Source organism: Salmo salar, chromosome ssa28, assembly GCF_905237065.1.
Source record: "Salmo salar chromosome ssa28, Ssal_v3.1, whole genome shotgun sequence".
Classification (NCBI taxonomy): domain Eukaryota; kingdom Metazoa; phylum Chordata; class Actinopteri; order Salmoniformes; family Salmonidae; genus Salmo; species Salmo salar.
The window spans coordinates 30685977-30698191 of NC_059469.1; the positions used below are offsets into that span (position 1 = coordinate 30685977).

Below are 12215 nucleotides of genomic sequence, written 5' to 3' on the forward strand. Positions count from 1 at the left end.
CGGTTCAACAGGTACAGCAAGCTTTACAAGGAGATTTGGAGAATATTAGGGAGTGGGTTTGCCAGAATAAACTTCTTTTAAACACCAAGAAAACCAAAGTTATGTTGGTCTGTTCCACTAGGAAAAGGCCAAAACAGCATGGAATACAACTAAGTATGGGAGGAGTACAAATTGAAGAAGTGGCAGAAACCAAACTATTAGGAGTGCAGCTAGACAACTGCTTATCATGGTCATCTCAAATAACTAATCTATGTAAAAAAAATATTAAAACAGCATGTATAATCAGAAGGATAGCTAAATATTTACCAGAAAAAAATCTTAAGCAAATAACACAAGCTTTAATTGAGAGTCAAGTGAACTACTGTTCTGTGGTCTGGGGAAATGCATCATCAAGTGAAGTTAGGAGGCTGCAGACTGCACAGAACAAAGCAGCAAGGATTGTTTTACGGTGGAGATATGGTTTTTCTGTTGCAGTCATACGCAATGTTCTTGGTTGGTCATCAATCGACAAGATAATTGAAAAAAACATGCTTATTTTATTTCATAATATACATCATTTAAAACGGCCAAGTACAATTCACAACGGTAATCAGTTGGTAAGAGAAAGACATTCCGTAAATACTAGGAATAGATTGTCCACCATCTATGCGTTATCCAGACAGAAAAGAGAAATAGGCAAAAGAACATTTCGATTTAGAGCAATAAAGAAATTGAATAAATTAACTGAGCAAACCAGAAACCTTTCAATATATAAATTTAAACATTATTTTAAAACAATTTAAATATAATACACAGAAATATTGTGGGATCACAGTAGATGAAGAATCCATATTTTTTAGATTGATTATTTATTGGTTTATTACGTTAGTATATTATGTATGTTTGTAATAGTGTGTTATATGTGAAAATGTGTTCGTATATAAATTGTATTTTAATATTTAAGGACTCTTGGAAAATTAGTCCAAATGGGGACTAAAAGAGATCGAAATAAAATAAAATCCTCAGCGGCATCAGGCTTGACCAAGAAACAGTAGGAGAGAGAGAGACAAGAAGAGTAGGACCAGGGATGAGTGGGCCAGAGTTGCCCCACTGGCAGAAGTAACGACAGCGGTAGTTGCACTGACAGTTGTGCTGTTGGCAGTGTTGGTGTCATTGATGGGGGTTCTGGTTGTGACGGGTGAAGGGAACGTGCCCACAGTAGTCTGAAGGAAATTCTGGAAGCGAGCGGTTTTGGTGAAGACCTGGATGTTGGAGGAGCGAGGACTCCGGCTCCATCGTGTTTTGCTGGAGCTGGTCTTGTTGCTGCTGTCGACAGTCAACACAGCAGCCTGGTACCATGCATCACCTTGCTTACACATCAGAGGACCACCCCTTCACCCTATGGCGAGAGAGAAGAACCAACACACGGGGGGAGAGGTCAGCATTGTCATGTCAGATAGACAACCAGACTGGTTGCCTACCAAGCTACTTAACTGGAAGATCATTATGAAACTTGGGACTGTCCTCACTAGGTGGATCTAAATGTCATACCATCAGGCAGGCTCTGCTGACGCCAATTTTGGAGATGCCAAAGTCAAATAGATCACATCCCAACAGTTGCAGAGCTATCCTCAATAACTAAACAGACATAATGCAACCATCCTTGCTGTACACCAGTTGACACTTCTGAGTCGACATTTGAAAGCCATTATTGTGCGTTTGCTTTGTTTGTCGGACCCATCTGTACCTGTCGAAGGTCCAAGGCAGCAGTGCAGATGTTATCAGAGGAGCCAGAGCTCTCACAATCCACCACAGAGGTCTGGGACTGCTGCAAGTTCTGTTCGGCTAAGAAACAAGACGGAATAGAGAAATACAGGACGAAAATCACAAGTTTTAAAAGAACATATTTATTTTATTTTAATAAAAGAACACATTTATATTATCAGGTAAGTTGACTGAGAACACATTCTCATCTACAGCAATGTCCTGGGGAACAGTGACAGGGGAGAGAGGATGAATGAGCCAATTGGAAGCTGGGTATGATTAGGTGGCCATGATGGCCAGATTGGGAATTTAGTCAGGACACCAGGGTTAACACCCCTACTCTTATTTTATTTATTGATTTCACCTTTATTTAACCAGGTAGGCTAGTTGAGAACAAGTTCTCATTTACAATTGCGACCTGGCCAAGATAAAGCAAAGCAGTTTGACACATACAACAACACAGAGTTGCACATGGAGTAAAACAAACATACAGTCAATAATATAGTAGAAAAATAAGTCTATATACAAAGTGAGCAAATGAGGTGAGATAAGGGAGATAAGGGGGAACTTTACCTAGCAGGGTCTTGTAGATGACCTGGAGCCAGTGGGTTTGGCGACGAGTATGAAGCGAGGGCCAGCCAACGAGAGCGTACAGGTCGCAGTGGTGGGTAGTATATGGGGCTTTGGTGACAAAACGGATGGCACTGTGATAGACTGCATCCATTTTATTGAGTAGGGTATTGGAGGCTATTTTGTAAATGACATCGCCGAAGTCGAGGATCAGTAGGATGGTCAGTTTTACGAGGGTATGTTTGGCAGCATGAGTGAAAGATGCTTTGTTGCGAAATAGGAAGCAAATTCTAGATGTAACTTTGGATTGGAGATGTTTGTTGTGAGTCTGGAAGGAGAGTTTACAGTCTAGCCAGATACCTAGGTATTTGTCCACATATTCTAAGTCAGAACCATCCAGAGTAGTGATGCTAGACAGGCAGGAATGTGCCATGGGATCTTTAGTGACCACAGAGAGTCAGGAGACTTGTTTAACGTCCCATCCAAGAGACAGCACCATACACAGGGAAATGTCCCGAAACACTGCCCTGGGGCATTGGGATGTTCTTTTCTTATGACCAGAGGAAAGAGTGCCTCCTACTGGCCCTCCAACACCACTTCCAGCAGCATCTGGTCTCCCATCCAGGGTCCAACCAGTACCAACCCTGCTTAGTTTCAGAGGCATGCCAGAAGTGTTAGTCTGTTCCAGTATTACACACTGACTCACCTCCACCCTGGCCCCTGCCCCAGCCAGCCACCCAGCACTGAGTCCCTATGCTGAAGGTGCTGCTTCCCTGGTCCACACAGATAGGCTGGATGTAGTCAGACAATGTGGGTTGGCTGGCCAGTCGGAGGATTGCCACGTTGTTCTCCGTCAAGTTGCTCATGGTGATGTTGATGACTTTCAGGGTTACCTCGTTGGGGTTGGAGCCGTTCTGCTTCAGACGACCCATGATCACGGTCCACTGAGAGGCGTCGGACTGACTGGGAGGTGGGAATAGTGAAGTTGGGGAACTTTAGCTTGGCATTACCGATACCTTCTATTTAATAGGTCCTTGGTTCAACTTGAGCACCAAGGTACTAAGTGATGGAGATCTGACCATATGCATCTGACCAACTCACCCGTTTACATACAAGTGGAGTGTGTTACCTGGAGAAGCACCCAGCATCGCTCATGACATAGTCCTCTGCCACCATTGTGCCCCCACAGACGTGTGTTCCGTTTGTCTGCAGACTGGCTATCCAGGGCCAGGTTCAAAGGGAGGGAGTTCAAAGAGGCACTGCCGCACACCACAGCTGCAGAAACAGGGAGAGAAGCGCTATAGAAGTCAGGACTGACTTTTGGCTATGTGTCGATTTAAAGAGGAGGGATAAACACTAACGTTTGGATGTGGTCAAATGGAGAGTTACAGATACGTTGGCTAAAGCTACAACAGGAGTAACAGACAGGTGTGGCTCAGAGAGGAGGCAGCAATTTGTGTGTTTCACAGAGGGAAGTAAATCCACTTACGTTCAGGAGTGGTTTTAGGGGTAGTTGTGGTTATGGTGCTAGTGGTGGTCATATGGGCAGTTGTGGTCATAGTTGTGGTGGTAGGGGAAACTGTGGTCGTAATGGATGAAGCTGTTGTGGTGGTCGTAGAGGAAGCTTTGGTCACAAGGGCAGTTGTGGTTGTAGTTGTGGCCCTAGGGGCAGCTTTGGTGGTAGTGGTTGTAGGGGCAGCTGTGGTCGCAAGGGCAGTTTTGGTTGTAGTGGTGGTCGCAGAGGCAGTTGTAGTGGTAGTGGTGGTCGTAGGTGCAGTTGTGGTGGTGGCTGGGGCTGGAAGACCAGTACAGGAGACACTGAGGTCAGAATCAGTCCCACTGGAGGAGAAGGTGACGTAGCCTGGCTGGTCACTGGTGATCTGGGTGTTGATCCAAGTCTGGTACTGAGACACTCTTGCGTACACTCCTGGGAGATTTGCCTGGGCACACCCGTTGCCAAAACTCACAACGCCAGACTGGATCCAGCGAGTACCCTGTTTGCTCACCATTGGACCTCCTGAGTCCCCCTATGCATTGACAGATTTACAGTCACTGAGATTAGATTTTCTTATGAAACATAATGGGTCAGTTTTTCAGACACTAATTAAAACAAGTTTTGGACTAAAAAGCATTTATAATATATAATCTCTACTTAAAGTGCTTTTCAGTTTAGGACTAGGCTAGATATAATCTGAGTCTGAGAAACCAGACACAGATTACGAATGTGTCATTAGCCCACATTGTAATAAACAAAGAAGATAACCAAGAGATTTTACCTGACAGGAATCCTTTCCTCCTGCTGATAGACCAGCACAGATCATGTTGTCAGTGATGGAACCAACTCCATTGTTACAGTTACACTGCCTGTTCCCCACTACTGGCACATCCACTTCCTGTAGGGTCTGTGGTGAGGGCAGGGACACTGAGGAGAAAACAGGTATTCCTCAACATACATAATACCTATCAGAATTCTGATCCATCATCAGCAGTACTTAAAGCAAGCTACAGTACTCACCTCCACTGCTGATGCTGCCCCAGCCGGTGACCCAGCTAGTAGCCCCAGCATGGAAGGAGCTGCCTGGTGCAGCTAGGCAGACTGGCATGATGAAGTTTGTAAAATTTACAGTTGAGGAGAGCTTCAGTAGGCACATGTCGTTGTCTCTGGTACTTTTGGTGTAGTTGGGGTGGCGGATGATCTGAGTGACTGTCCGGTTCACCTCGTTGGGGTTGGAGCCCTGCTGGCTCAGACGACCCAAGTAGACCAGCAAATTTGATGTACTGGTACTGAGAAAATAAATACATAAAAAGGTAACAGTATTGTTTTTAAAAGAGTGGCTCAGTTGAGTTTGGTGTTCGGATTAAATGTTTCCCACAATCCTACAAATCCTTACCTGGAAAAGCAGTGAGCAGCAGTCAACACCCACTCTTTATTGATGAGGGATCCCCCACAAAAATGGCTGCCTAATCTGTGAAGACTGGCCTGCCATGGCCAACTCCCTGCAGGAGCATCCTGACCCCCCACGATCCTAGTGTTAAGAGGAGGTGTTCCGCACACTAACAGTGATAGAGAATGATGGGTTATTTGGAAGGTTTTTGTTGAATAGGTCACATTGGTGTAACAGTGCATCATAAAAGGTTTTAATCTTATTTAGAGAATATAGGTAAGTGGTGAAAAGGACTTACCACTCAGCTGTGAATGAGAGCCTGAAATACAAGACAGAAAGAAAAGGAAATCCCTTAATCCTTCCCTTACTCTTTGTATCCAAACCCTGGCATTTTCACTGGGTACACTTGGTTCTATCTAGAACCTAAAAGGATTTCTTAGCCTGTCCCCACGCCAGAACTCTTTGAAGAACCCTTTTGCATTCCAGGTAGAACCCTTTCCACAGACAGTTCTATATGGTACCCAAGAGGGTTCTCTCTGGAACCTAAAAGGGTTCTTCAAAGGGTCTGCTATGGGGACAGCCAAAGAACCCTTTTGGAACTATTTCTTTCTAAGAGTGTACATACTGTCCCATACTGATCAGAGTGAGCATACCGACTGACGTCAGCATAAGTACCAATTGTTATAACACTGGTTGTTAAACCTCTTATTGATCGGACCATTTTTTTGTTGTTGCCTAAAATGACATACTCAAATCTAACTGCCTGTAGCTCAGGACCTGAAGATGGCGGAAGAAGAAATGGCAGCAGTTTAACGGCGACAAACCAATTGTGCTATTATGTGTTTTTTTCATGTTATTTGTAACTTATTTTGTACATAATGTTTCTGCAACCGTATCTTATGTCAAAAAAGAGCTTCTGGATATCACGACAGCGATCCCTCACCTCAGATTAGACAAAGGTTTTTTCTTCAACAATCAGGATGCACAGGATGTACTTCAGACGCCTGACAAGGCCAAAATCCCCGTCATAGCCTGACTAACCGGTGCCCCCGCACATTGGCAACCCGGACTATTTGCATTGTGTCCCACCAACCCTTTTACGCTGCGGCTACTCTCTGTTTATTATCTATGCATAGTTGCTTTAACTGAACCTACATGTACATATTACCTCAATTAGCCCGACTAACCGGTGCCCCCGCACATTGACTCTGTAGCTGTACCACCTGTATATGGCCTCGCTACTGTCATTTTACAGCTTTTTATTTTATTTCTTTACTTATCTATTGTTTACCAAATACCTATTTTTTTACTTAGAAACTACACTGTTGGTTAGGACATGTAAGTAAGCATTTCATGTTGTACTCAACCTGTTGTATTCGGCGCACGTGACAAATAAACTTTGATTTGATTTGAAGCAAGTTCTTGATACCATTTGAAAGCTAACACTTTGAGGTTTGTGGGAATCTAGGAGAATATAACACATTAGATCTGGTAAAAGATAGTACAAAGAAAAAAACATGCGTTTTTTTTATCATCTTTGAAATGCAAGAGAAAGGCCACAATGTATTATTGCAATTTTGGCACAATTTCGATTTTGGCCACTAGATGACAGCAGTGTATGTGCACAATGTTTTAGACTGATCCAATGAACCATTGCATTACTGTTCAAAATGTTGTATCAAGTCTGCCCAAATGTGCCTAATTGGTTTATTGATACATTTTCAAGTACATAACTGTGCACTCTCCTCAAACAATAGCATGGTATTCTTTCACTGTAATAGCTACTGTAAATTGGACAGTGCAGTTTTCTGCCCATATCAGATATGTCCGTGTCCTGGGAAATGTTATTGTTACTTACAACGTCATGCTAATCACATTAGCGCACGTTAGCTCAACCGACCCACGGGGGGGGACACCAATCCCGTAGAGGTTTGCTTACCGTATGCTTCCCAGCCAAAACAGTTTGCGCATATATTATGACGTTTTGTTTTGGTCTTCAGCAGGTTTTTTTTCGGCTGTTCGTGCAAACCCAAAAAATTATTGAGGCAAGTCAAATTTCGGTAGTTGAAGTCTACGCCCTTTTGTCGGTGACTGGTCAAATGTACTACTTCTAGTAGGAGTGGAAACATGAACCCACTGGGCACAGACGTCAGTTCAATGTCTAGTTTAGATTTACTTTGGTTGAATTGTCAACTAACGTGAATACAATGTGAAATCAACAAAAACGTCACCATGTCATTGGATAAGGTTAAAAGTTGGGCGAAGAAAAATATGATATTCCCTTAATGTTGCTTACTCTTTTACATTGATCAACATCACTTTGACTGTTTGGGTTGAAATGACGTGAAAACAATGTTGATTCAACCAGTTTTTGCCCAGTGGGAAGTGTTTACTGTCATTTAATGAAAAATGACTAGATTTCATGCACATTTTTCCACTTGAGAAATACTGCACCAAACATCTTAGCTAGATGTTGAATTGCTAGACTAAGACCTCCTCGGCTCCAATTTACTCAACACTTTTGAAAACGCATAGGCCTACCTGTAAACTAGAATCTAGATGTATCAGTGTGACTTGTTACCTTTCTTCTTTCCTCAATTTCATCAGTTAGTATTTCTGCTTCACTCAATACTTTTGAAAACACATACCTGTCCCCCTGCACACATGTGGCTTATTAACTTGAAGAACTTGAAAGTTAAGTCTGCTAGGTATGCATTCCCTTCACCAACTAGTTATAGGACAACAGACACAAGAAACATATCTTCCTACCCAGTAAGTCTTACATTTCTCAGAAATCGCTCCAACATTTCCTGGTTGCAAAAATTCTTAATAGTTCACCTTATTTCAGTTTATATGACAAAACAAGCAGACATTGTGTAGAGAATCATTGTTCCATCTAAACCGCTGTGAATAACTTTTCCATAACCCAAAATATAATATTTTCAGCGGTTTGAAGTTGGTGTATAAACCCGAAAGTAAAAGACTCAAAAACGCTTCTTAGACTTACTTTCAAAGAGAATGAGATATATATATATATATATATATATATATATATATATATATATATATATATATATATATATATATATATATATATAACTGACATTTCTATGTGAAAATGGTCGGGTCGCCCAAAAAGTTACATATTGCAGTTTTAAATCGATTTGAGTTCAGTTAATTAATTCAGTCCAAATGTCTTTATATACAAACTGAAATAAACTTAGTAGCGGATTTCTTTAAAACCAGGTGAGTATAAATGAAGAACGCTGTAGGATAAAGACAGCGATACATTTAGAATTGTACTACTTACCTTTTGACAGGAATGTCACCATTATGGTCACCACACAAAGAGTCCTGAGGAAGGCCATGCTTTCTTGTTGGTACCCTGGACTCAATCTTACTTCCTAAACATCCCTCTCTTCTGTTGTCTTTTCTCAGCTCCTCCCTTCCACACACCACATTACCTGCTAGACACCCTTACATTCCTTTCGTCAAATTTTTTCCCCCTCTGTCCACTTCCTACTAAGCATGCATAACTAATACTGTAATATATGGTTAGACAAAGCCTAGCTTTTTGGTTTCCATTACAGAGTTATAATGTCGGCACTATTTTTATCACACCATTGCCAATTTAGAATAATTTTACTACTGTAATTTATTTGTAATTTTTCAAGACTTTAATTTAGTTGTATTTTTACTGTATTACTGTATTTTACTGTATTTAGTTGTATTTCAGACTGCCCGGAGCTGCCAGAGTGGCCAGACTGCCCGGAGCTGCCAGAGTGGCCAGACTGCCCGGAGCTGTCAGAGTGGCCTGACTGCCCCGAGCTGCCAGAACCGGAGCCACCTCCAGAATATAGGTGGGTTGGGGAGGGGGGGTGTAGCACAGTGCCGTCGGTGACGGCAGCCACCCTCCCTTCCCTCCCTTTTTTGTTTAGGGGTTATTGTTTGTTGGTTTTGTTGGGCTATTGGGGATTTTCTTGTGTTTTTCTTTTTTAGGTGCATCCCGGAGTCTGCACCTTGAGGGGGGGGTACTGTCACGTCCTGACCAGCAGAGGGCGTATTGCTTAGTCTTGGTCAGGATGTGGCAGGTGGTTTGTGTTTGTTGAATGTTGTGTTGGTGATTGGGACTTCCAATTGAAGGCAGGTGTGTATAGTTGCCTTTGATTGGAAGTCCTATATAGGTGTGTGTGTTTGTCTTTGGGGTTGTGGGGAATTGTTTTTGCACTGCGTTTTTGTATGCCTGTAAGACTGTTCCTGTCGTGTGCATTGTTTTTCTAGTTGATGCTTTACTCCTTTTTTGAATTAAAACATGAGCATCCACAATCCCGCTGCGCCTTGGTCCTTCTCTCCCACATACGACATATTCGCCGAAGAGTACGACATATTCGGTGACACCATGCCAAGAACCTACCTTAAACCCTAATCCTAATCCTAACCCTTACCTTAAAACCCCCTAACGTCAATGTCTGGGCCTCCATGATAATCTAATTAGCATAAACACCTGTTAGTTTAAACTAGACATATCTGGATTTTTGCATTGGATGAGTCTCAATCCACTGCATCCGTCGATGCCGCACTTCCGCATCTGCTGTGGAAGGTGACAGAGCTAGAGCGATGTTTGTCAGAAGATGAGACATCCTGAAAATGGGTCTTCTCACAAAATCAGTTGTAGCATCAGAACGGTTTGCTCTGTGACCCCCACAAGCGTCTTGGGACTAGTCTGAAGTTGGTACAGCTGATTTGCCAACTTCGGTCTGTAGCGTCTGAACAGTTTGGGCTACACACTAATACGACCCCTCTGTGGAAAGGAACACGTACAGGGCTTAGACTGTTATGGGTTAACCGTTTTAAATGTCAACTTCAATTGGGTGATGTCATAGGGTTGGGTTGTCCTAAGCATACTACTTGTCAAAAACCCAAAGACAACAGGGTGTGAAATGGTAGTCCGTAAGCAGGATTTGTTTGAGTGGTATTTTTTCACAAAGATAATATGATAAAGTGATTTCTCTTCCTCCTGGGTTGTTTTGAAGAAAAAGGTGTGGCTGTTCTAGATAAATAAAGCTCTGTATCCTCATTCCTACTTAAGGCCACTAAGGCCAGGCACTACTGGCTAATAGGGATTTTTTCCCATTACTGTCATCTGACTGAAACTTTACCAGTTGAAAGTATACATAAATACAATATATAATTGTATTACAAGTTGTATTTATTTTTAAATTAAAATATGCAAATGAGGCAAGCCATCCTTAAATGTGCGATAATTTGCATATTACGAGAATCTGTTTTTCAACACATTGTTTCAAGGCAGAATGTTTTTTTTTTTTATTATTGTGAAAGAGACACTCAATGGTCAGACTTTTACAGATCAGTTTATCTTAATATTATAATTTCATGGAATTATTTAAAAAACACTTCACATGTATGACGGATGCAGATTTTGCATATATTTACATGTACAATGACACTTAAAATCAAAACGACACAAGATATAAAAGAAAAGCCTCTGTAAAAGTCTGACTATAAGACCTAAGAACCTGTGTGGAATAAAGGGAATGTACGTCCTTTGAAGACTGAGAAAAATGAATTGGCGCACAGGGAACATGTCATTTTGAGAAAATGGCCGATAAAGACAGGCTAATGCAATTAAAATGTACTTTCCATAAATGTTTGTGTCACATTAAATAAACTCTTATTCATATATCACTTCTAAACTGACAAATACACATCAAATATACCTTTTACAAATACATTAGCACGTTTAATACATTTGTTTCAAGCAATAGAGCATATGCTTTGAATACTGGTCTGTTGGGCAAATATGTAGTTTTGGGCAAATTCTCATATCACTTTGCTAAATTTGTCACATGCAAGGCTTTTGTATGGCAGTTGAAATGTGCAGAACATGAATCAGCTATGCCTGCCCCATATGTAAGGCCCTCTGAGTTGTTGCTGGTGACACTTTACTTTCTTGACTGTGTCATGGGACCTGCTCCTATACTTGACACACTCCATTGAAGCAGAATCAGCTCTCACAACTCCTCTCTGATTGCTCCAGTCTCACCAAAGTGCTGTCAATCCACAATTTGTTCATCACATTTGTTATAGCAGTGGCTCCCTCATTGAATGTGCCTACTGCCATACTGGCTGCTCCGTCAATGAGGCTTTTGTCCACGAAGACAATTTTGGGGCATCGCGACCATATTAAAGAGTTCAGACATTCATTTGCATTCTGTGTTCCTCCGTGATACATTCTTTTGAGTACGTTATCATTTGACATCCTCAAATATACAGCTACCATTTTCTGTGCAACCTCTCTGTTAAAAAATGTATGGCCTCCAAGGTTTTTGTGACAGGGTGGATTTTCACCATTTTCTATGGGTCGCTGGTACCAGCACCAATGCACACACCTATCCCGTAGTTAGAAGTGAATCCTCTCTTGTGTCATCGAAGGATACATTAATGTCTATGATGACATCCTCATCCTCCTTCACCATCTCTGCTATGTCTGGTTCTATATCTGTATCCTCATCCTCCTTCAGCATCTCTGCTATGTCTGGCTCTATATCTGTATCCTCATCCTCCTTCAGCAACTCTGCTATGTCTGGTTCTATATCTGTATCCTCATCCTCCTTCAGCATCTCTGCTATGTCTGGCTCTATATCTGTATCCTCATCCTCCTTCAGCATCTCTGCTATGTCTGGCTCTACATCTGTATCCTCATCCTCCTTCAGCATCTCTGCTATGTCTGGGTCTATATCTGTATCCTCATCCTCCTTCAGCATCTCTGCTATGTCTGGTTCTATATCTGTATCAAATCAAATCAAATCAAATTTATTTTTATATAGCCCTTCGTACATCAGCTGATATCTCAAAGTGCTGTACAGAAACCCAGCCTAAAACCCCAAACAGCAAGCAAAGCATGTGAAAGAAGCACGGTGGCTAGGAAAAACTCCCTAGGAAAAACTCCCTAGAAAGGCCAAAAACCTAGGAAGAAACCTAGAGAGGAACCAGGCT

The 12215-nt window shown here is 42.0% G+C and overlaps 1 protein-coding gene across 2 annotated transcripts; it reads right to left on the minus strand.

The window, feature by feature from the left end:
• Positions 1-1362: 1362 nt before the first annotated feature.
• On the minus strand, positions 1363-8674 carry LOC123731449 (serine protease 27). 2 transcript variants are annotated; one of them, XR_006762577.1, is made up of 10 exons: positions 8509-8674; positions 5497-5517; positions 5205-5367; positions 4829-5097; positions 4590-4735; positions 3803-4340; positions 3443-3588; positions 3020-3276; positions 1727-1824; positions 1363-1378 (listed from the first exon to the last, which is right to left on the minus strand). XR_006762577.1 is itself a non-coding variant. In XM_045710243.1 (8 exons), exons 1-8 carry the CDS (start codon positions 8564-8566, stop codon positions 3115-3117), a joined length of 1503 nt encoding a protein of 500 aa, XP_045566199.1. In that variant the 5' UTR covers positions 8567-8674; the 3' UTR covers positions 2394-3114. The 2 variants fall into 2 exon arrangements, 1 of the variants encoding a protein (XP_045566199.1); XM_045710243.1 differs by lacking the exons at positions 1363-1378; positions 1727-1824 and having other exon boundaries at positions 2394-3276.
• Between the last annotated feature and the right edge of the window lie 3541 nt (positions 8675-12215).